The sequence below is a fragment of the Anarrhichthys ocellatus genome, unplaced genomic scaffold, assembly GCF_004355925.1.
Source record: "Anarrhichthys ocellatus isolate YVR2014 unplaced genomic scaffold, GSC_Weel_1.0 scaffold13, whole genome shotgun sequence".
NCBI lineage: Eukaryota > Metazoa > Chordata > Actinopteri > Perciformes > Anarhichadidae > Anarrhichthys > Anarrhichthys ocellatus.
This window is the reverse complement of record NW_022280043.1, coordinates 2897015-2919667: the sequence shown is the minus strand read 5'-3', so window position 1 is coordinate 2919667 and position 22653 is coordinate 2897015. Positions and strand designations below refer to the sequence as shown.

The 22653-nt window shown below is 42.5% G+C and overlaps 3 protein-coding genes across 7 annotated transcripts in view; 2 read left to right on the top strand and 1 right to left on the bottom strand.

The window, feature by feature from the left end:
• The window catches only part of LOC116386549 (DENN domain-containing protein 3-like), a 14704-nt gene extending 9305 nt beyond the window's left edge, over positions 1-5399 (top strand). For 2 of the 3 annotated variants that reach the window (XM_031852862.1, XM_031852863.1), the window contains 10 exons: positions 59-318; positions 422-592; positions 1005-1134; positions 1361-1468; positions 2156-2295; positions 2487-2647; positions 2758-2894; positions 3259-3377; positions 3692-3829; positions 4010-5398. In XM_031852862.1, the coding sequence (XP_031708722.1) occupies positions 59-318; positions 422-592; positions 1005-1134; positions 1361-1468; positions 2156-2295; positions 2487-2647; positions 2758-2894; positions 3259-3377; positions 3692-3829; positions 4010-4216 (1571 nt within the window). In that variant the 3' untranslated portion in view covers positions 4217-5398. Of the gene's footprint in view, positions 1-58; positions 319-421; positions 593-1004; positions 1135-1360; positions 1469-2155; positions 2296-2486; positions 2648-2757; positions 2895-3258; positions 3378-3691; positions 3830-4009 lie in introns of all 3 variants that reach the window. The other variant, XM_031852864.1, reaches the window with a different exon arrangement.
• On the bottom strand, positions 5073-13760 carry LOC116386550 (potassium-transporting ATPase alpha chain 1). The gene is made up of 24 exons (XM_031852866.1): positions 13556-13760; positions 13230-13334; positions 12991-13050; positions 12537-12740; positions 12219-12332; positions 11882-12016; positions 11381-11498; positions 10990-11258; positions 10685-10763; positions 10424-10543; positions 10153-10262; positions 9830-9964; positions 9452-9644; positions 9049-9224; positions 8721-8857; positions 8333-8483; positions 7951-8119; positions 7428-7582; positions 7092-7215; positions 6603-6748; positions 6375-6508; positions 5856-5957; positions 5542-5633; positions 5073-5428 (listed from the first exon to the last, which is right to left on the bottom strand). Exons 1-24 carry the CDS (start codon positions 13619-13621, stop codon positions 5400-5402), a joined length of 3123 nt encoding a protein of 1040 aa, XP_031708726.1. The 5' UTR covers positions 13622-13760; the 3' UTR covers positions 5073-5399.
• Positions 13761-16268: 2508 nt separating this feature from the next.
• tbrg4 (transforming growth factor beta regulator 4) lies at positions 16269-21908 on the top strand. Of its 3 annotated transcripts, none has more exons than XM_031852867.1 (11): positions 16269-16349; positions 16831-17355; positions 17471-17791; positions 18225-18399; positions 18621-18778; positions 18909-19019; positions 19111-19255; positions 19548-19790; positions 19948-20059; positions 20203-20317; positions 20965-21908. In XM_031852867.1, exons 2-11 carry the CDS (start codon positions 16930-16932, stop codon positions 21064-21066), a joined length of 1908 nt encoding a protein of 635 aa, XP_031708727.1. In that variant the 5' UTR covers positions 16269-16349; positions 16831-16929; the 3' UTR covers positions 21067-21908. The 3 variants fall into 3 exon arrangements, with proteins under 3 accessions (XP_031708727.1, XP_031708729.1, XP_031708728.1); XM_031852869.1 differs by having other exon boundaries at positions 16311-16349; positions 16925-17355; XM_031852868.1 differs by lacking the exon at positions 16269-16349 and adding an exon at positions 16373-16741.
• The last annotated feature ends 745 nt before the right edge of the window (positions 21909-22653 follow it).

Sequence of the window (22653 nt, the reverse complement as noted above, 5' to 3'; positions counted from 1 at the left end):
TCTCTCTCTCTCTCTCTCTCTCTCTCTCTCTCTCTCTCTCTCTCTCTTTCTGTCCCAGGCCAGCCAAAGCAGGTTGACCCTGAACTCTTCAGAGTCTTCTACACCTTCTGGAAGGAGACGGAAGCCGAGGCACAAGACTTCAACTTGCCCTCTGAGGTCATAGACCATCTTGACTATAGCGAGTGTGTCTACAAGTTGTCGTCGTGTGTCAAGACCTCCCTTGGAGTCGGTAAAATTGCCATGACTCAGAAACGTCTCATCTTGCTTACCGTTGGACGGCAGGGCTTCCTGGAAATCACAAAGTTCAGAGACATACAGGTCAAGTGTTGTTAACTTTCTCTAAAAATCATGTTATCTTTGGATTCTGAATTCATAATGCGGCACTTCTATTTCAATAAATGACTTCCCCATCTTTGTGCAGGAGGTGAAGATTGCATCAGCTTCCTTTCTACTCGTTCGTATTCCTTCCCTTCATATCAAGACCTCTGGTAGGGTTGAGGTGTTTGAGGCCAATCTGAAGACAGAGACCGAACTCTGGAACCTTGTGGTGAAAGAGATGTGGGCCGGACGCAAGATGGCCGACGAGCACAAGGTACAGCAGCGATTGATGGCTCACCACTGGAATAATAAACTCCCCATTGTCAAACACGCCACAATCCATCGAGACAATATTGTATCATCGGCCCACCGTGAAGATTCCCAGGTCAAACGTGAACTCTGACCTGTGACTTGAATTACAGTAAATGAATGAACAGCGAATATATGTGGAGACTGGTGTAAATTTGACCTCCTCATTGCTTCCAGTGGGCTTAGCTGCTGCTGACTTATATATGGGCTGACAATCGATGCAAATTGAAATAAAACCTAATATGACCACCACAGCAGTCATTTTTGACTAAATAAGTCAATTTTCAATGTGGTTATTTTTCTTACCCACCTTGTGTTAATGACAGTGTACTATACTAACATTTCTTTAACATACGGTTTATTTTCCGTCTCTTTAGGACCCTCAGTACATGACTGAGGCTCTGACCAACGTCCTGTTAATGGATGCTGTCATGGGCTGCCTACAGACACAGAGGTCCATCATTGCTGCCTCAAAGCTGGCTTACTTTGATAAGATCAAACATGAAGGTCTGGGCTCACTCTTGTGCTGCTTCTAAATAGCATCATTTTGTCAAATCCTTAGTCAAAATGTTCTGTAGAGCAACTAATTGATTATTCAACTGCTCCTTTTCGCTCTAATTCATTGTTTCTCTCTCTCTCTCCCCCTCTCTCTCCCTCGCCCCGTGCTTCTCTTTATACCCTTTTCCATTCACCTTCTGTGTCATATTGTCACATTGTTCTTTCCTCTGACCAGTGCCCATGATGGTGCCTAAAACTACCTCCGAGACTCTAAAACACAAGATCACCCCATCACTGGACCTGGCTGAACCTCAGACTGTACATGTGCTGCTATACACACCAGGTACTATGTGGAGCAATTTATAAAGTGGGATTAATATCCGTATTAATATCCATATTTTTTGTGCTCTACTTTCACACAATGTGTCTCCCCATTGTCTCCTCGTTGTTATTGAATGACTGAGTGTTCACACAATGAACCGCTGCATGAGCAGAGAGATTCTCATGTTCTTTGTAAATGTTTATATGGCAGCAGATGCTTTAGTTAAACCCTATCCACATAACCTGATTAGTCTTGCTGTGCTGTGTATTAGCAGGCGGGACAATAGCTGTGAGTGTAAACAAATGCTAGACTGTGACAGAGAACAAGAGCCGCTGGAGGCTACTGGCGTGGTTTGAAGACAAAACTGAGTTCAACTAAATGCAGCAGATAAACAAAATTTACAGAAATAATAGCCATAGCTGACGTATGATGTGACTTAGTGTGTATTGATTTGGTATTTATTCATATCAAAATCCCTAAATCAAAACAATTTGGTATCCTTTCTATGTATTTATTGCAATTGCCACTGAAGACACTTATGAATACTGCGGCCCACTCTGTGAAAAACAGAAAAAAACAGGGTGGGGGGGTTGCTCATTTTCATGGTTGTGGTTTCCTGGCACACTAAACCACCCTGCATGCTGTCAGCTCTCACAATTCACTGGTCCACTGCTCTCTCACCCGTTGTCTCTTTCTGGCTTACTCCAGGTCAGCTGACTAGCAATAGCTCAAAGAGTGAGACGAACCCAAAGCTGTGGGTGGCTCTCAGTGGGGGCAAAGTGGTTGTATTCGACGCAACTAGCTGGTCCATGCGGCAGGACTGCATCCAGGTCGGAGCGTCGCAGCTGGTGAGAGCAGACATGCTGTACTCGCTAGGAGTAACATTTATTTCAAGAGGAACTCCACCAATTCATCAAAGTCTGCATATGTGAAAGAAGTAGAAAGCCTTTTGTGGCTCCAGAGGGAACCAACGTCTGCCTCACGTTGGTTGGAGCTGAAGTATGAAAGTGAAAACCATGTCACATCTTCTTCTATGTAGAACTGCATGCTGGGATTGGTCCAGGAGCAAGTGTGGATTGGCTCTCAGGACTCCGTAATCTACATCATTGACACTTACAGCATGTCCTGCAACAAACAGCTGACTGAGCACAGACATGAAGTGACTGGACTCACTGTGGACCCCAGAGATCCACACAACAGGTAGAGACGTGATTATCTCTAGTTAAGATGTCAATTTTATCAAGTTAAACATTAATACAAAGTTTAAAAAAGTATAAAAGTGAAAGCTTTACCCAAACTGCCTTTCCCAGTCAGCAGACATACTCCTGCAGTTGTGATGGGACGATTCTGCAGTGGGACACGGCCAGTCTCAAAGTAAAGCAACCGCTCCACCTCAGCTGTGACCGTCTCTCCTCCATACAGATCTATGATGGAACACTGTGGTGCTGTAAGTGCACACATTGCCTTCCCTTTCTGCTCCTTAAACGGCTGTTATTGCTCATTTATTTCACACACTAACACTCAAATAACAAACTCCTGTAGCATTTATTGCTCTCCACTGAAAGCGTCTTTGCTGCTCACTGGCTGAATGTACCCGATTCTGTCTTTCAATGTGGCTTGTCATTTTCTTCTTTGCTAACGCAGCTATCCTCATTTTATAGTGTAAACTAAATGGCGACTATAAGACCTGCATCCCTCTCTAAACAGGCCTGCACTCGAACGATAGCGTCTACACTTTACTTTCAAAATGCACCTTATCAGCAGAAAAGACCACGACAACGGCTTGTTGAAAAGTGTCTGTGCATGTGCAGGTTGTGGCGACTGCATTGTGGAACTGAAAAAGAGTGGGACTCCACAAAGAAGAATAGCACTTCCTGATGACGTACGGAGCATCCCCACTAGCTTCAGCAGCTTCATCTTCATCCCAGAGGTGACTCAACAATTATTAAGCAAGTTAGCAGCCATGTAGTGATTTAGTCATTCAGTTTGCTGCTCAGTCAGCAATTCAAGTATGTCAGTCAATTAGGAAATTAAACAATTATGCAGACCTGCAAATGCTGGCACTATTCAGTTATACTGAACAGGTCACTGCAACCACTGAAACTGAGAGGTTCAGGTATTTGCAGACAACCTTTTTTTTTCCGATACTTGAAAATGCAGAAACAAGCTCATTATAATTGATTTGGCTGCCAAACATGTTTGTCTGCATAAACACCTTTTGGCTTTTTGTACCGTTTGTTGCAGCGAGGTCAGTTGTGGACGGGCTGTGCAGACTCAGGGGAGTTGTGTCTCTGGCACACTAACAACCACAGACATCCATCCAAGAGAATCTCCCTGCCAGGCACTTCAGGAGTCACCTGTATGATTCGAGTCAAGGACCAGGTGAGCTGCGATCTATGACAGCTGTCATTTTTTTAAACGGTTGTGAATTTTTTGGTAACCATTTTGTTCCTGTGTTGTGGATTTCCTTCTTTTCACATTTCCTTCTTTCTTTTACCCCCCCCCTCTTCAATTATCACTTAAACCCTGCTACCTTTCCTTGATGCCCTCTCCCACCCTCAGATCTGGGTGGGCTGTCGAGGCCAGAGCGGTATCGGAGGTCAGTGTGACGGTCAGGTGTTGGTGATGGAAGCAGAGAGCCACACTGTGGCGAAGGAGCTGCAGGCCCATTCAGACAGCATCCAGACACTTTGCTCTGCCGAGGATCGATACGTCCTGAGTGGCTCTGCACGCCGAGACGGCAAGGTCGCCATCTGGAAAGTAGAGTAGAGATTTAGAAAGCGAAGAAAGAGGAGAGAAGAAGTAGCAAAACGGTACTTGTGAGTACATGCACAAGACATGATACAGTGTTTGCCCTTTGGGTATTTGACTGTGACAACAAGATCATCCTGTGGGAGGTTCAGAAGAGACAAGAGGACAAAATGTTGAAAATTGAAAAGAGGTGCAGAGGAAAGTTCTGTTCTCTCACTTGGTGGAGTATCTGTTGTGGCCATTCTTTAATGGTAATTTAGTTTTTCTGCTGGTGGTTCAAGACACAAAATGGAAAACGCAGCTTTTTGAGACTTTTATGGAAGAGAGAGCCCTTATTAAACAAAATATATGCTGTACTGTGTGTGAAGAAGATTTGCTTTCTGACACGGGTCCTGGACTATGAAGAGGTCTTTTTTTTCTTCTTGGAAACAAACATACACACAAGATGTGAAGAAGGTCAAGTCTGTGCTTTAAGTATGTTGTTTCAAAAACTTGATTTTGTCTGGATGTCAACAACAGTAAGATATTTAAATGATACAATGATTGTTATTCATGTTTCTTTATCAAGCATTTATAATAAATTCCATGTTCCGGTATCATCATGTACTGTTGTTTTGTGTGTGTGAGGCTATGCAGCTCTAGGTTGCTTATGTTTTGTCCCCTCCAGACAGATGCAGCCTCCTCTTTCAACGTGTATTTTAGAAAGCGATGAAACCGGCGACTGCTGAATGATCGTGACATGTTTCCATTTATCGATTATGAATTTCAAAGTGTTCTGACGCCAACTTTAACTTGAGTAAAGATACAACCTCAAAGAAAACACACACAAATCAATACAGAATTAAAAAAAAAAAAAGGAGCACTACTTTTGTTATCGATTTGAAATCATCATCAGTCTGAAAATGTTTTATTTGTACAAATACAATGCAGCCACAGTCAAAGAGCTGCAACACAATACATCTGTGTGAATTATCAGTTGGTGGCTTTCAGTAATTATGACCTTTTTACTTATTTAGGCAGACCCTTGCATATTAATGTAATGGTAATATTTAAAGACAATTTAAGCTATAAATACATAGATCACAAAGTAATGTAGATGTTTGGTGAATTGGGGATGGTCTTCTGGGTTTGCAGCATTCTGTTTATGAGTGATGCTTTCATGCAGATGGATGGATGAACGACAGAAAGAGCCTCTCTGGTCTCAGTAGTATAATTCCTGATCCCACCAACCTGAGAGATTACAAGCCATGGATTAATGAATACTGAATAGATGTAGATATGTTAATGGGGATTGATGAATGGGTGTTAAAGGTTAGAAAGAAGGATAAAGAATCTTTGCTTACTTCCTGGATATCTTCTGACTCCTAATTTCCTGATCTCATCATAAACAAAGATTAAAATACCATATGGAACAGGAATGAACCACCACTGGACTCTGGAGAGAAAGCACAATATGTAACATTAGATCAAATGCTACAGCTCTTTTTTTAATCTCAAGTATGGAAAAAAAAAACAATGATTATCGTGGGAAAATGACTTTCTACCTGCTCCATATTCATGTTTTGATTAAAGTTTGTATTCTCAGAATTCACAACATCCTTTCTAATCCAGTCTGAGCTTAGATTTCAGATGGTGAGTCAACACTGTGAGTCTTTACCTGATAGGCATGAAATTGAAGATATTGGGCATTCCAGGGCAGTAACAAAGCAGATTACCCAGAAGGAGCTGGAAGACTATGGCAGAAACCAGGACCTTGTTCCTGCACAGAAATAAACAGAATAAAATGATCAAAACACCCAGTTAGAATCAATCATCAAGCAGATTGTTTTAACAATTGTAACAGTTTTAGTTTATTTATTTGCACAAGTCAAACAATAAAATAAAAAGAAACAAACATAACAGAGATAAATGAATATCACAGTGCAGGAGGAGGCAAAAAGCCAACTGGACTTATTTGAAGCCTCCACTTCTATAATATTACAATTGTACAATATTACAGAAAACATCAAATAAATATGCATAAGATATGACGACGTGAATGCAGCAAAAGCTTTGGAGTTGTTAATGTTGCCATGACACAGGCACAGAATGAATCCTGTAAATGTGTATAAGTTAACTTTGGCTATTAAAATTAATTATGCCGCGCAATGCACATTAGGGATGAGTCTTCACTGACCTGAAGAGGCCTTGCTGGAACACTGAGAGACGTCGAGTTTTCCTGATCAGCACATCTGAGATCTGACAGATCTCTATGCTGACAAAAAATACAGTGTAGCATGTATACTGCTGGTACAACCTCTGACTGAAGGTCTGTAAGCAGAGGACATAAGGGAGGACTTATTTGGTTACTATGCTGTCAAAAATGGAAATGTTTCCAAAGGTAGGATCTCACATCTATACTAACCCATTCTTGTCCATAGCTGTCCTGTAGGTCTTGAAGATGAACATCCTCCCACTGAGAACGCAGGCCGATACAATAGAGCGGAAACCAGCCCTCCTGGGCCATGGCTGCGAAATAATCTGTAAAACCTGCAAAAGACTGGATGACTCCTGAAAACAAGAGGAATAAGAAATGAGAAAAGTGTCAACACTATCGTAACGGTGCATATATCTAGTTTAATGGCCCTGTGTCACAATTCAGAAGATTAGTGGCTCAGCCTCCTCCAGAGGGATTCTGCGTACACTTGTTGCAGGTATTGTCTTATCTGCTGTATTGTTCAAAAGTGTAACATTAGAAGACGTGTATAGCTAAGTCTGTAAGTGGGATATGCAATAGATTGTTTGTCTATTTTGTGTCTGGTAGTAAATATTCAGTTTAACATACCTGCTCTTAATACAGTTATAGATACAGTATGCATGTTTTGTTCACCGGCACAGACACACACAGTCTCACCTATCTGGAAGTACGAGTACACAGCCAGGGCTTCGTTTACCAGACGATGAATACGAGGGTTCCTGGGCTTCAGGTGCATGATGTCACTCTCTGCTTTCTCATAAGCCAGAGAGACAGAGGGGTACTGTAAAGAAGATACAAGAGTGGCTTTACTATTAATGTCACCAAGTCACTCATTATAAAAGGATAAGGTGAGTGTGTGGTGATTCAAAATCAAAATGTACGGGTCATAGTGAAGAGCAATTGTCATCTTTGGGAGGAAAAAAAAGGCAATAGCCAGTGTAATGGTAAGTAATTCGCTCTCTTGTTGATCTGGTACTAATGACAACTACTCACAATGTCAGTGGCCAGTTCGATGAACAGAATAGTGATGCAGCCCAGAGGAAGAGGCACACTGCAGGTGATGTAGATCAGATATGGAGTCAGCTCAGGAATGTTCTTGGTTAGTGTGTAGGCAATAGACTTCTTCAAGTTGTCAAAGATAAGACGGCCTACAAACACACACAAACACACCTCAACTCAATAAACTCTATAAATATACAAACTATTCACTTTTATTTGTTCTTAAATTGCATATAGTAACCATAAGAATAATATGTAAACATCTTTAAATACAGTGCTCTTTTGAGTTTGAGGGGCAGGCACTTTATGGCAATCTATTAAGTACTTTAACTATTTATCTGTTTTACTTCAGATTCATTGATAATATTTGAAATAACACAGACATCCATGAACAGACACAGAGGTTATGATCTCATCCATGTACGACCACACCATCACATGATCGGATGACCATTGAGCCATGTCCCAGACCGAGAACCTTGAGTTAAGATTGTTTTGTCAAAGCACACAGTCTCACCCTGCTCCACTCCAGTGACAATAGAAGCAAAGTTGTCGTCCAACAGGATCATGTCTGCAGCGTTCTTGGCAGCGTCCGATCCGGCGATCCCCATGGCGATACCAATGTCAGCCTTCTTAAGAGCCGGAGAGTCATTGACACCATCACCTGTCACTGCGACAATAGAGCCCTGGGGTGGGATGAAACATGACAACATCTGACACAAGCCTGAAAATGTAGTCTGATCATGCACGCTGGATATGAATACATGCAAACCAATCTCTCCCAGGGGACCATATTAGCTTTATAATGTCTACCCTTGATGTGCTTGATATTATATGCATAGGAAACATGATTTGGACACATATTGCATGTGTGTGTGTGTGTTTTTGTGCGTATTTACTAGACGTTGACAACTCTCCACAATAATCAGTTTCTGCTGAGGAGATGTTCTTGCAAACACCATCTCAGGATGGTTTCGCAGTGCGTCATCCAGCTCGTCACTGCTCATGTCTTTCAGCTGACCACCACTGATCACACAAGCACGGGCGTCCCTGCACACAGACAACACAGTGACAGACAGAGTTACATAAAAAAAATAGACAAAGGAACATGCACGCATTCAGACGCTGCAGTCCAGTGAAAATATGATGATGTAGGATTCTGTAGATTCTGTAGTTATGTGTTGTAGTCACACAGTAAGAAATAAACATTATACTGCAATGGATTGTTCCTTGATATGTCACGGGGATGAGCATTGATCAAAGTGTCGACAGCAGTTGTGCCGATACCTCTTGTTGACTTGTTCAACAGGAATACGCTTCCTCTCTGCAATGTCTTCCACTGTTTCACTGCCTTCTGAGATGATACCAACGTTAGCTGCTATTGCCCTTGCTGTAATTGGATGGTCCCCCGTCACCATGACAACCTGAAGAGGGATTGTACATATGCATACACACGCACACACACACACACACACACACACACACACACACACACACACACACACACACACACACACACACACACAGGGTGAAAATGCAGTCTCTTGCACATATTAAAAAAACTAAACTAGCCCAAACAAGCTGTTAACGTGTATGTGGGGCAATGTGAACACACCCTGATGCCAGCAGTACGACATTTCATCACTGCATCAGGTACAGTGGCTCTTGGGGGGTCAATCATTGAGATGAGACCAGCAAAGCACAATGCTGACGTGGGGAAATTCATCTCATCAGGGTCGAATTGAGAGCCACGAGGAAATTCCTTCTCATTCAGATAGAGATGACAGAAACCTAGCAGGGGAAAAAGGAACAGCACAACTAATATACAGTTCCTATTGTATATCAAAAGAGATAGCTACAAAACTAAATTGTAGAAATTATACTGATTGTGTATTAAGTGACAAAGGCTTTGGAGTTTTACAAGCCACACAAAATCATTTGCTTTTGGGAAAACCCATTTTCAATACAGCAAGCCACATGATTAGGTCAAATATGGGTCATCAGAAGTACTCCCTCACCCAGTACTCTCTCTCCCAGTCCTCCCAGGTCCATATAAGCTGTCTGAAAGGCTTCACTCCACTGTTCATCAAGAGGCAGCTCCTGGCCTTTTATCAAAATGGTGGAGCAGCGCTCCAAGATACGTTCTGGTGCTCCCTTCATCACCAACAGGTAGCGTAGGTCAAGAGGATCCTCCAGTTCATGGATAGATACCTGGAGAGAGAGATCAATGGTTGGTAGAAGCTAAATAAAAATTAATCAGGGCGCCGAGATCCACCGTAAATCCCAGGATTATAGTACATTAGGATAACATTATTAAATATAAAAAAATCTTTTGCACACTAATCTTCTGGTTTATAATGTAATTGATCAAGGATGATACAAAGCCCCACACTCACCTGGAACTTGTTGGTGGAGTTGAAGGGCACTTCCACCGCTTTTTTGAAGCGATTACGGTAATCCATGATGTTCCCTACAGTGAGCTCGGTGAACTTCAGCAGAGCAGTCTCTGATGCATCTCCTACCACGAGCCTCTGTGTGAGACACAAGGAGACAAGAGGAACACATCTTTTCTTAGAATAAATTGGAGGGGGGAACCAGCTTCTCTCAACCAAAAAAAACACTGTAGGCAAAATATATAATATTAAGCTAGAGAGCAAGATGTTGCATTTTGTCAGCTCACATGGATGTTGACAACAAATGTCTTAAACTAAACGTGTACCTTAGGAATAGGTACACCTTCTTGATCAGGTCTGAATGTAGCTCTGTTGCACAGGGTAGCCACCCTCGCCAGTGAACGCCATGTTTCTGATGACTGGTCAAAACTCTGCCCTGCATAACACACATCATCATACTAAAAGATTACTCAAATGTAAAATAACGTTAATCCACCTATATTATATCGACATTTTACCATTGCTCACGATAACAGTATTGATTCATTTCAAAAGGAAATGCTTGGAACAATAACAAACTTTTATTCATGTGTCTACCTGATTGATCTTCGGTGGTATCAGCAGCGTGGATGTGGTTGTCGAACCAAAGGTGAGCTACAGTCATCCTGTTCTGGGTCAGGGTACCCGTCTTATCAGAACAGATCACTGAAGTGGAGCCTGAACACACACAGTTTTAAGGGTTACACATGTACACTGTACATACATGCATGCTGTAATAACTTCATCTCAAATCTGTACATCGTAATGTCCCTGAAGTCAACAAAGCTGTCAGGAACAGGATATGTCTGGCAAACAAACCTAATGTCTCCACAGCTTCCAGGTTCTTCACAACGCAGTTCTTCCTGGCAAGTCGTTTAGCAGTCAGAGACAGACAAACCTGTTAACAAAGACAGAAAGGCCGTTACAGATTGACAGGTTAATACAGAACCTACAGCAAATATGATGAACCATTTTGCATGTATTCACTAATACACAGGCTGTGATTTTGCACGGGTGCCATCATTCAGAAATGAGCATTTATACGGTCCAGATGCTAGCCATAATGGAAACAAGACAACATACAACAATGGTATGAGAAATTTGCATTTGTTAAGGTGACTCACAGTAACTGTAGCAAGTAGCCCCTCTGGCACATAAGCCACCACAATAGCCATGAAGAAGATCATGGCTTCCAGGAAGGCATATCCGATGAACATGGCAACCACAAAGAAGGTAAACCCGAAAAAGATTGCGAGACCGGCAATGATGTCAACAAAATGTTCGATTTCTATGGCAATGGGTGTCTTTTCGTTGCCGACGCCACTCGCCAAGGTGGCAATGCGACCAATGATGGTACGGTCACCAGTGCTAATGATCATGCCAGTAGCTACACCTGGAAAGGAGAGGTTATTCTTTAAGTTTACAAACTAAAAAAATACTTAAATAAATGACGAAATAGATCATATCTAGTCCAGGGTTTGTATATGCATATAGAGTATGTACTGCTTACAGTACCTTCCAGACAAGTTGTAGAGAAGAAAGCAACGTTTTTTGTCTCCAGTGGATTCTCATGAGTACATTCTGGATTCCTGGATTGCGGTTCAGACTCGCCTGTCAAAGACGAGTTGTCCACCTGTCACACAAAGTATATTCCCAAATAGATCATTACATGTCCACATGATAAAATGGGGTAGGAATGGCCCAAGAAATATGGCCCAATTCACAAGAGTGATTTAGTCTTTCTCTGTCTTCTGGCTATTCAAAAGCATTACCCCAACTGGCCTCATTTCTTGTAAAATACCCATGTAAATACTTACTATATTACACTGGCCGGCCTACTTAATACGCTATAATTAAAGGGTTGAAACTGGTATTTTAATTACTGGCAAAACAACTTCGGCAAAATGTAAACACTGATTCACGTGAACCCAATAAAGTCTGAGCTAGCATCAAGACATGTATCATTAATCCATGTGAATGTTATTCCGTATAGTATACTGTATGCGTGTGATCTACCTTACAGGCCTGACTAGTGATGATGCGAATGTCAGCAGGGACTCTGTCTCCTCCTTTGATCTCCACCAAATCCCCCACCACCAACTGGCAGGCGTTGATCTGGTTCTTCTGGCCATCACGGATCACAATGGCTTGCTATTTTGGGATGTCAGGAGTAAATTAGCAAAGATAAAAGGAGATAAACACATGGAGAAAGACACAGAGTGAGAGAGGAAAGCACAAGTGTGAAAGAAAAGAAAAAGAGGAAAAGTGATAAGACACACAAGCAATTGATATTAAATTCAAACAATGTGCAGACATGGAGTTGCACATTATTAATTGGTTATGTGCGACTTACCTGAGGAACCAGATTCTTAAAGCTGGCAATGATGTTGGTACTCTTAAATTCTTGGTAGTAACCAAAGCAACCAGTTACCACAACGACAGCAATGAGAGTGATGGCCAAGTACAGCTGGAGTGAGAAAGGAAATATTACCATAAAAACAGGTAGCTAGCAATGACTGTTGCTGTCCCCCCCATTCTTTTTCCTTATTGTCTCCGACCCTCTCTAATCCCTCCGACTCAAAGCAATCCACATAAGACAAAAATACATTCTTTCGTTTTTTTTTCCACAGGGCACTAAAGGAGAAAAACTTTAAATGGAAATATAACATACGTTGTCAAAGCTGGTGACGTTCCCTCTCGCAAGCTCAATTCCAAAGGCGATAAAGCAGATGCAAGCTGCGACCCACATCAGACACTGCAGCCCTCCGGCCAGCTGCCTGGCAAACTTCACATACTCTGGAGTTCCTTTGGGAGGCTTCAGTTCATTAGGACCGTCTCTCTCCAAGACTTGAGCGGCAAAGGTGGAGGTCAAACCCTGTGAATGGAAATCAGAAAAACAGATTCGACTGATGAGTTTGGTTGGTTAAAGAAACTACAAACCACAAAAAATGGGAGCTTGGAAACATCATTGTCTTTGAACCTAACGGGCCTACACAGAGGGGGATGTTGGATATGGTTGAAGAGAAAAGGAAGTAAGTGAATAAAAAATGAAGTGGAAAATATTACAAAACACCAACAAAAGACAAACATTAAAGAAAGAAAGTCATTAGGTAGGAACGTCTTACCTTCGTAACACTAGTGTTGTACCTCAATTCTAGTTCTTTAATTGTAATCTCATGGTCGTCCTGTAGGAGACATATCGCAATATTTATTCAGAGCAACCAAAACGTTTAGAGGGTAGATAAGAGTCAATCAAGGTGATTTATTCATAGCTGGTTGGTTGTAACTTGATGCAAATGGACAGAGAGTTCATCACTAAATATTCTCACTACTGTGAAGCCCCGAGGCTTCTGTCTTTACTTACTATATCCATTTCTTTCTTCATGCCCTCCAGTTTCTCCTTCTTATTCATCTTTTTCTTCTTCTTCTTGTCCATATCTCCGTTCATCTCAAACATGTCGTATGTGTCCTACAGGCAGATAGTGATTGGCAAAGTGTTTACATGCATACACAATTGTATTATTTAGCGAGTGATTCACCAACATCAACTAAATGACCTTTGTGATTGAAAGAATAACTTCAACAAAACTATACGTAAATAAGTTTTGAAAATGATTAGTAAAGTAAGATCCAGTCTACCTAAATGCCCGACCAATAATTGGTTATCAGCTAATCTTCAGGGTGGCATACCTTTTTAGTCATGGCTGCAGGTGTGTTAGGGGACTGCTCTCCTAAATCAATGGAGGTCCAGACCATTCGATCCTTCTTCTTGGCCCCGGGAATTTTGGCAGTCAGCTAGGGTCCAGTCCTAAACACACACCCTGTTTCTCTCTCTCACCCACTCACACACACACAATGGTCCGAAAAAGAAATGATATTCTGGAAAAGCCTTTTATAAATGACAACTCCCCTTTTTTATAGGCACATGCGCACAAACACCTTTGGACACAAACACACATATATGTTTAAACACGCACTTCAAGACGACTACCTGCGTAAAATTGTACCTCAAGTAGCAACAATGTCACCCCTACACAGGTCACACACAACACACACACACATACACGAATACACTCATATCAAGCTATGCTGGTATCTCTTATCTACCCTCTGCATGTTTATTTTCCTGATAAACTGATTGAAGTATAGAAGAAAGGAACAGTGAAGGTTAACACAGACCAATGTCATTCCTACCAGTATGCCCAACATTAAACTGCATCAATTTACAATGAATGCTGCACTAAACAACTGCTATTCCTCATACACGAGCCTCCCAGGGGACTATTCGCCATTAAGTCACTCTGGAAGTAAAAATTGCCTTGATATAGTAAGCATTTGCCTAACTGTGAATCACTGGCTTTACTAGTAGGGGGGAAATTTGCCATCTTTCATGTACTAAGACAAGAGACCAAATCAGCGCGCACAATCGACAGACTGACAGCTGGGCCACCACCAGGGCAGACAGTCAGTGATGCCCTGGAACGCCACAGAACCAAATACAAAGGGAGAGAACATGGGGCAGAAAATAGCCGGTAGCTCAAGTTAATCTGCAATCACACCTGATGCCAATTCCAGCTCATCAGCAGTAATAGGTAGCATCAACCATAGAGGCAAGTCAATGGTGTGAGCATGCCAATGGTGTCAGTATGTCCACTGCGGTTGTTTTTTCCTCCACCGCCTGCTGGCTAAGTGGTACAGTAACTGGCTGTATGTTTACTCTGATGACCAGACACTACTTCTGTCCACCACATTGGATTATTACACTCCCACGTGTGTGCACCTTAACTAAATTCTGAGTTTTGCTGTTATTTAGATTAAAGCCCAGCACTAACCTGTGCCTGGCTGAGGGTCATTATATCAGATATGCGTCAGCAGGCCTCTCTACCGTGCTCTCTAAATACCAAGAACCTCTGTCAACGAATCATTACACATGTAGAGGTTAAAACAGGCACACTATTGTAGACAGATGCAAATAGAGATAGATATTGTGTACTAAATAAGTTTATAATACTAGACATTAAGATAAATCCCTCCGCAAAATGGCAACACAACTCCTATTTAAAAATACATTCTTTTGAATGCTATAATATTGTACTATCCTGTAATGAAGAGAAGTAAGTAGAACTAGTAAGGGTCACCCTGTCCCTTAACTGTTTTGCCCAGAGCATGTTGCATGCTGGGTAAATAAGAGCCAGGTAAGATAAGTTGTGTTTAATAGAGTCAATATTGTTTTTTTTACTGTAGAGTGACAGTGGCTGTGTAATCAAAGCAATGTTATCTGCCTAATTTTATCAGCTCTAATTAAACATGACTTGGGGTACAAGTGAGGAGGGAGAGAACATAAGATGGGATGATGGGGTAACAAAAAAGTGAAAGACAGGTAACACACACATACACACTTCCTGCTTTCTGGAGAGAAATTAAAGGGTAGGCTCACTCAGATTACAAAAAAAGCTGAATCTGTTCCAGTTTAAACTTGAAGGTGTCATTGTGTCAATGCAGCACTAAATAAATCTTAAGGAAGGCATAAAGAAAGAAGTTCTTGAGTTGCATTAAGGGAAATCCAGGATCAAGCATTTCTGGAGCTTGACACATTAAAGTGTTCATGGTGCAAATTCTTCAATTATTTAGACCAAAAACTAAACAGCATTTTTTTGCCATTTAACATTAAGCTACCTCCCTAAAACTATCTAATGTTACATTACATAAGCATGAATAGTGATGTCCAGATTGCATATTTCTACTTGTCGTCAGTGACACTTAATTTCACACTGTGATGGTTAACGTTAAACTGTGTAATTAATCCGTGGTTCACATGCGAGCCGAACCGCACGGATCGACAACGGTCCGTTACACCACTATCGACCAGCCATTTAAAAGACGAATACGTTTTCATATTTTATAAGTGAGAATAAATCTTGTTCTTTTAATTTTCTCCCATTAATTAAATAGACAGAATGTACGCTAGCCTTTCATTTTAGATTCAATGTTATAAATCGACTGCAATTATCACAACAACACCAACATTCAGGCTCCCTCATGTGGCTCAAAGGTGAACTGCATATATTAATGTTAAATAAAAGACTATTGAAGAAACTATTTTATTTGTCGACCCGAATAAAATCTCATGGGTCCCGACCTAGACTTTGGGAATGACTGTATTCTATCATTAGATTATTGTTATTACTGATGTGTTAATTTAAAAACAGGATTTCACTGTTCCAGCTGAGCTCATTTTGAACTATTAACTGGTATTAACTGGTTTGTAAAAATGACCCAGAGCCCAGAGTGACACCTTCATAATGTTTGTTTTGTCCGACCAGCAGTCTAAACCTTTAAATTATAAACAATGAATGAAGTCGAACGTTTCTAGCCAATTACAGCAGAGTCACGTGACACCGCCCCACGACGTCATTTTCCTGCGACTACTACTGACAGATAGCTCCATGTGAACAGCTTTGACCAAAGTTATCGTTAATTACAGGTAAGTCGTGCATTCATATGATAGCTGATGGTGCTATGAGCTTCTGTCTTTAGTCCGCCTCTGCTAATGTCGCTCAGCTTCACGAGGGGGGACGAACCGAAGCGCTGCCGGTCAGCGGTGTTTCAGAGTGTCTTCCTTTTAGCGACAAGGTCAGGATTACATGACAGAAGAAACGTCCACTCTCAGACTGCAGCTTCCGTTAACGTCACACTTTAACGCGAGGGATGCCATTGCAATGGAAGTAGCAGCAACAGACATAATTAATCAACCTCGGTACATTATTGCCATTGTGAACCGTTCTGGGTTACACAACTTCCCTCGTTGGTAACATTACACTACCCGAGCGCTTGATAAAAACTGGCCAGTGAAAGATGGCTCGGTGAACATGAACAGTATGTAATTATGTAAAGGATCAGCTGATTGTTGAGATAACCTTTTAACCGGGTAACCTGTCCTTATAACCACACTTGTTGCCCCTTAGGTTCGGTGTAAGATGGTGACGCCAGCTGCTGAATTGTGAGAAACCCTCTCTCGCTCTCTCCTTTCTTCTCGGTGGCCACCGTCTTGTCTCTCAGACCCAATGGCCAGCCGCCTTTTGGGCAGACATGCCCGTCTACTCTGCAGGGCCTCCTCCTCCAAGACGCCGGCTGCTGCTGCTGCCCGCCTGCCTCCGCCTGTGGCCGGGCCTGCAGAGATGAAGAGGGCTCAGGGCTGGCCACGGGTTACAGAAAGGTTCATGTGCGAGGGAAGGACAATTGACAAGGAAGACCACTATCCGGGCACGCCTACGCGGACCCAGCTGGATGAGTTGTTGGAAAAGGCAGTAGTGCCAGAGGACATCCTGTTGGCCTGGGCAGAGCATGGACAGAATGGTAATCAAGCTGCTAATTCCCTGATGAAGTGGACTCTGTTGGTGCTGAAGACCAAGGGCAAGTTTAAGGAACAAAAAGCAGAACGGATGAGCGATTCAAGGCTACTGGATATGATGGATACAGTATCTCGGCAGGTAAGGGCTTCACACACTGAGCTGGACTGGCGTTATTATTATGTACGGTAACCGACAACCCTTGTGCTTGCCTGTGCAGATTGATTACTCATTTCTGCGTGTGCTTTTCTTCCAGGTGTCTGCAGTGTGGAATGGCAATCTGGTGTCTGTCTTGCGAGCTTTCTGGATGATGGGTGTGCCCTCCACTAATTCAGCACTCAATTCTGTCCAGACTGAGGTCCTGTGGCGTGTCCGCCGGCTGACCTACAAGCAGTTGGGCTACCTGGCAGATTGGGGAGCAGGCAGGAAAGGACAGCAGGATGTGGCTATCGTGAATGCTGCATTAAAACAGCTGGAACTGCGTTGGACTGAAATTGCCGATGCTAAAACTGTCAGTGCGTTGATATCCAATGGACAACGCATGTCGCCCACCTTGATAGACCGTCTCGAAGACAAGGTATCAAAGTTCAAAACATCCGCCACCATTCAACAAAATGTTTTTTTTGCTCAGCTAAACAAGTTAACCGCGCCTTAACTTCACTGTATACACATCACTAGACCAGGTTGGTAGGAAACAGAATATTAATTGCTGTCTCTAAAAGCTTGGAAGTATTTTCCCCTGGAAAAGGAACTGGAAGGTAATGTTATAAGGTCATTGAAAGCATATATCACATGTGCGTTTAATGGTATAAAATGTAAGCATATAGGGAAAAATATAATGGCATTTACTTGGTGAAAACAGTGATCACTGTCTTGGAAAATGAGCACGTAAAAGAGTTGTACACCTATGAACAACATGAGTCTACCCTATACCTATTGGATCATGCGGCCGGAGGTCAATTAGCCCATAATCCCAAACCACAGTGCAATACTCTCTGTCTGTATTGCAGGCTTTGGAGCTCGCAGAGGGCTTCTCAGCAGAGGAGATCCGCAAAGTCTGCACTTCTCTGGCAGCTCAGAGCCGCAGATCTGTGCCGCTGCTCAGAGCTTTGTCCTACCACCTTCTCCAGAAGTCCTCGTCAGAGTTCACCACTCCGCTCATACTGGACATGGCTTTTGCATACGGTAATAACACCGATCGTTACATATTCACTAACACAGAAGGAATGCATGAACCAAATTAATAGTGTATATCCACGTCTTTATTGGCCCCTCTGTCATTTTTTTGGGTTTGGGTTATTCCTTAAAGATGTTTTAAGGAATAGCTGAAGTCTTTCTTTTGCGTTCTGCTCAGTAACAAATTGTATAATGCTAACAGTCCCAACTTTGTCCTTGCTCCTCCATAGGGAAGTTGAATTTCCACCATTCTCAGGTATTTCAGCGAATGGCCTCCGAGTTGTTACCCAGAGTGACTGAGCTCGGCTCTGCCGATGTCACACGCTGTGCTAAATCCCTGGGCTTCCTCAAATGGCTCCACGTCCCTCTCTTTGAGGCCTTTGCTGAGGTCAGTCATTAGTTAGTCATTAACTCCAACTCAGTTCATTTTGAAAAGTGCTCAATCTCTAATTAACGAAGTATTTGAATGCATCTTTTCTCGCTCGCTGTGTAATACTCTCCGTACATTTCTTCACCAGCACTTCACTGCAAACGGTAAGCAGTACAGCACCCTCCAGCTTTGTAATCTGCTCATGACTTTTGCCAGACTGAACTTCCAGCCCAGCAAAGGAGAAGAGTTATTTAGCAAGGTACTAATAATATTAAAGGCTCGTCTGTTGACTGCACATGGTTGCTTCTACTTCCCACCCTTTTTATTGATATGTGCCATTCTGTGTAAAGGTTCACTCTGTGCTGGAGGGCTCTCTCTCTGGCCTGGAGCCCTACTTGCAGACAGATGTGGTTTGGGCTTTGTGTGTGCTGCAGCAGGCCAAGCCCCAGTACCTCCTCCCGCTCACACAACAGAATCACGTTACCAAACTGTCGGGTAAGACGCATAGCTGTGGGCGTTCATTCTTCTTCTTCTGTACCTTTCCTGTTCTCGACAAATAGGGAATTCATAAATATGCAGAAACAGACTTTGTATTAATACAGTTACGCATAGTTAAAAATCCCACTCTGGCTCAGTAGATGGCAGTGCTGCACCAACACATTTCTGTTTAGACGGGGACATAAATCCCGCTGTCTCACAGATCCGAAGCAGAGCATTGATTACTACAACTTTCTTGAAGGGGGTTTTGAAAATATTTGATGTATGTGGATTCTATTTCTGTCTGTAGAGGGCAGTCCAGCTCGAGTGGAGAATTATCAGCTGAAGCTCCTCCACATTGCTGCTACTCTCCACTTGGAGCACCCGGGTTCCTCAGATACTCCATCCTCCCTGAAGGCCCTGTCTGTACCGGTCAAGAGCTCCCCCCTCTCCCCCCTGCAGAGCAGTCTGAGAGGGGGTTTACAGAGTTTGGTGGGTGCGAGGACAGAGGCCCTTCGCACTGGGGTTGACACAGTTTATGGATGGACTATTGGTAAGAGTAGCCCGTATAGGATGCACTTTGTCATGCTGTCAGGTCCTTTACAAGACTTTTACACTGAAAGTAACATTTACCACATTCTGTGTAAAGGTGAAGGAGTGTCATTCATTCTGAGAGCTATTTAACAGCTGACATACCTTTCTCCAATCAGATGGTGAGCTGGTGGTTGATTGTGACAACAAACCAGTTGATATGTTGATGCTGAGTGCCTCTCACCTTCCCAGTGGAGGAGGAGACCAGGCTTTACCTGTAGGGGCACATCGGTGAGTCAGAGGGGAATCCTCTAGCCTTGGGTTGTTAAAGATTTATTTTTGATTTTCTCCCTTTTTAACTGTTGCATCGTTTGCTCTAGCTGTCTAAAGTTATTTTTTGTTTCCCTCTCCTTGCTCCATTCATCTGTTTTCAGGCTTGCTTTCTTGGCTTTGGAATTTCCAAACTTTGGCTCAAAGAGTAAAGACCTTCTGGGACGGTTCGCCATGATGAAGCGACATCTCCAGTTGGCTGGTTTCATCACAGTGGAGGTAGGTAGAGGCAGGAAAATGGGATAACCCATCTTTGTGGCAGTGTTTGTAGCCAGCGTCTAGTTACTTCAAAGTAAAAGGTATTATTTAACGGTGAACAAGTTATTTAGTCTATTCCTGTGGATAAGGTGTGCTGAGCTACTTGTTCTTCAGATCCATAGTCATGACACACTCATTAATTGCATAGGGAATTTCCTGGTGTGTTCGCTGTGATAGTGGGAAATATTGCAAAGAAGCAGCACTGCTGTATCTGACGGTCTCGGGCCATGCAAACAATGGAGCCAGTACTTTGGTAGAGCAAGAAGTCAGGTGGGCTCCGCTGCAGTCCGTGGTATAAATAGAGCTGCTGCTGCTGCAGCTCTGTCTCATCTAGGCCAATGCAGGTGCTCTCTCTGTCATCTAGGACACCCTCCTTTGCCAATAGTAGCATCACTTGCCTCTCAGGCGGTGCTGCAGGATTTGTTAACAGGGCGACCACATGTACCCGAGACTAAAAACCAGCATGTTGTCCTAAATGTGTCTGTAAATATGTGACTATCAAACTAGTTCTAAAAGTGCGTTCTCTTAAGCACTCACTGACAATGAGAAGGTACTCGCTCAGTAGCTCTCAAAAGGTTTTCAAATCTATCATTTTTGTCCTCTTTCAGGTGCCGTATTATGAGTGGCTGGAGCTGAAGACAGATTGGCAGAAGTTGGCGTACCTGAAGGATAAAATGGGGAAGGCCGTGGCCGGGGACATGGCCAAGTGAAGCCATCGGTCCTGCAGACGCAGCCAAATCTGAGCTTTCCCAATCTAATGGGACCACCGGGAATACACACACACACACACACACACCCACGTTTCTGCAGCATTGCAGAAAAGCTCTCTCATACTTTTGTCAGGAAAAAAAAAACAAAACATATTTTCACTCTGGTTCCCTTGGCAACATGTGGGGCTTTCCCTGTTTCCATGGTGATGGCGAGCAAGGCTTTTTGGAGCCAGAGAAGAGACAGAAATAAACTCAAAAGACAGTCCTTCTGTACAAATGATGTGATCTAAGACCGAGTCTTTGCTTCTGCGAGTGACCTGTCAAAACGGAAGCACCCAGGTCGTTTGTATAACTTTGGCCAAAACGGGTTGGGCTTAATATCATCATGTGAATAGATCGGAATAATTTATGTGTGTCATCTTTTATGGAATAAATTGTTTTATTGCCATTTTTACTTGTTTTGTCTGACAATTCTTGCATGTACAGTCGGGGCCCTGTTGCAGTATTGTGTGTGGTATTCAGATAGGATATGCATAATTTCACATGTGGCAGCTAGTGGCACACCTCTCTGGCGTACTGGTGCGTGTGATCAGTATTATTAGCAAACATTTGTCGAATCGGCATAGAGCAGGGTTGATGAGCATTTTCACAGCTTTGCTAACATAAATGACAGCTAGATTGTTATTTTGTTCACCCACTGCATAGATTAATACATTGTAATATAAGTATAGCGAGTTTGCATAGTAGATACATTGGTACGTGTTTCATATCTTTGAGTCCTGTGTTGAATTTTGATTGAATCAGAATCAGAACTGTTTATTTGCGAGAGTATGTTGCACATAATAGGGATTTGACATAGTGGATAGTGCACAACATTAAACAATCAATGCAGTGCAGAAAATAGAAATATATATATATATAATATAGTGCACAGACAAATGGATAACAGTATTTTAAACAAGTGTAATGTGTCAAGTGTATTTAAATCTAGAATAGTTGAAAACATTATCTGATATCTAAATTTCCCGCTGAATATATGTTTGTGCATTAATGTGCATGTTTGTTAAAGAGCAGCAGCATTATTATGAATCAACAGGCTAAAACTCACAGATAAACACTTTGCTTACCCCTGAAACTGCTTACACAACATCATGGGCAGCAGCAGCACTGACATCAGAGGCTGGTAAATGGCAGAGGGAAGAAGACTGACAAATGTAAATCAGTGCAGAGGAGAGAAAAAGGAATTCAATTGAAAGGCAGCCTCTAAGAATATTACAAAGCCAGAGTACAGAAAACAACCAACAGGAAAAATGAATGGTTTATCTGATAAACCATCACATGATCAGGGGCCATGGTGCCTACCTCATTGTTACCAATATTTGGGTATTCATGGATCAATGGGCCTGATGACAAAGAGCCCAGCTAGCACTTCTGGTGTTGAACACTTTGGTCGTGTCTCCTGTCTGATGGGCTAGCAGTGTGCAGGTGCAGCCAATCTCCTTATTAGAGCAATGAAGCTTTATTTCTATACTCAACACATCACACAGACTACTTTAATATAAAAAGATCTTGTTCTACGTACTGCTT

Coding starts and splice junctions, on each gene's coding strand:
- tbrg4 (XM_031852867.1), top strand. CDS start 16,930: ATGGCCAGCCGCCTTTTGGGCAGACATGCCCGTCTACTCTGCAGGGCC. Junction 18,400..18,620: donor GGACATGGCTTTTGCATACG/GTAATAACACCG, acceptor GCTCCTCCATAG/GGAAGTTGAATTTCCACCAT. Junction 18,779..18,908: donor TCTTTGAGGCCTTTGCTGAG/GTCAGTCATTAG, acceptor TTTCTTCACCAG/CACTTCACTGCAAACGGTAA.
- LOC116386550 (XM_031852866.1), bottom strand. CDS start 13,621: ATGGTCTGGACCTCCATTGATTTAGGAGAGCAGTCCCCTAACACACCT. Junction 9,225..9,451: donor ACTGGGAGAGAGAGTACTGG/GTGAGGGAGTAC, acceptor TTCCCCTGCTAG/GTTTCTGTCATCTCTATCTG. Junction 7,216..7,427: donor TCGAACTGGCCACTGACATT/GTGAGTAGTTGT, acceptor TCTTCTTTACAG/TACCCCTCTGTCTCTCTGGC.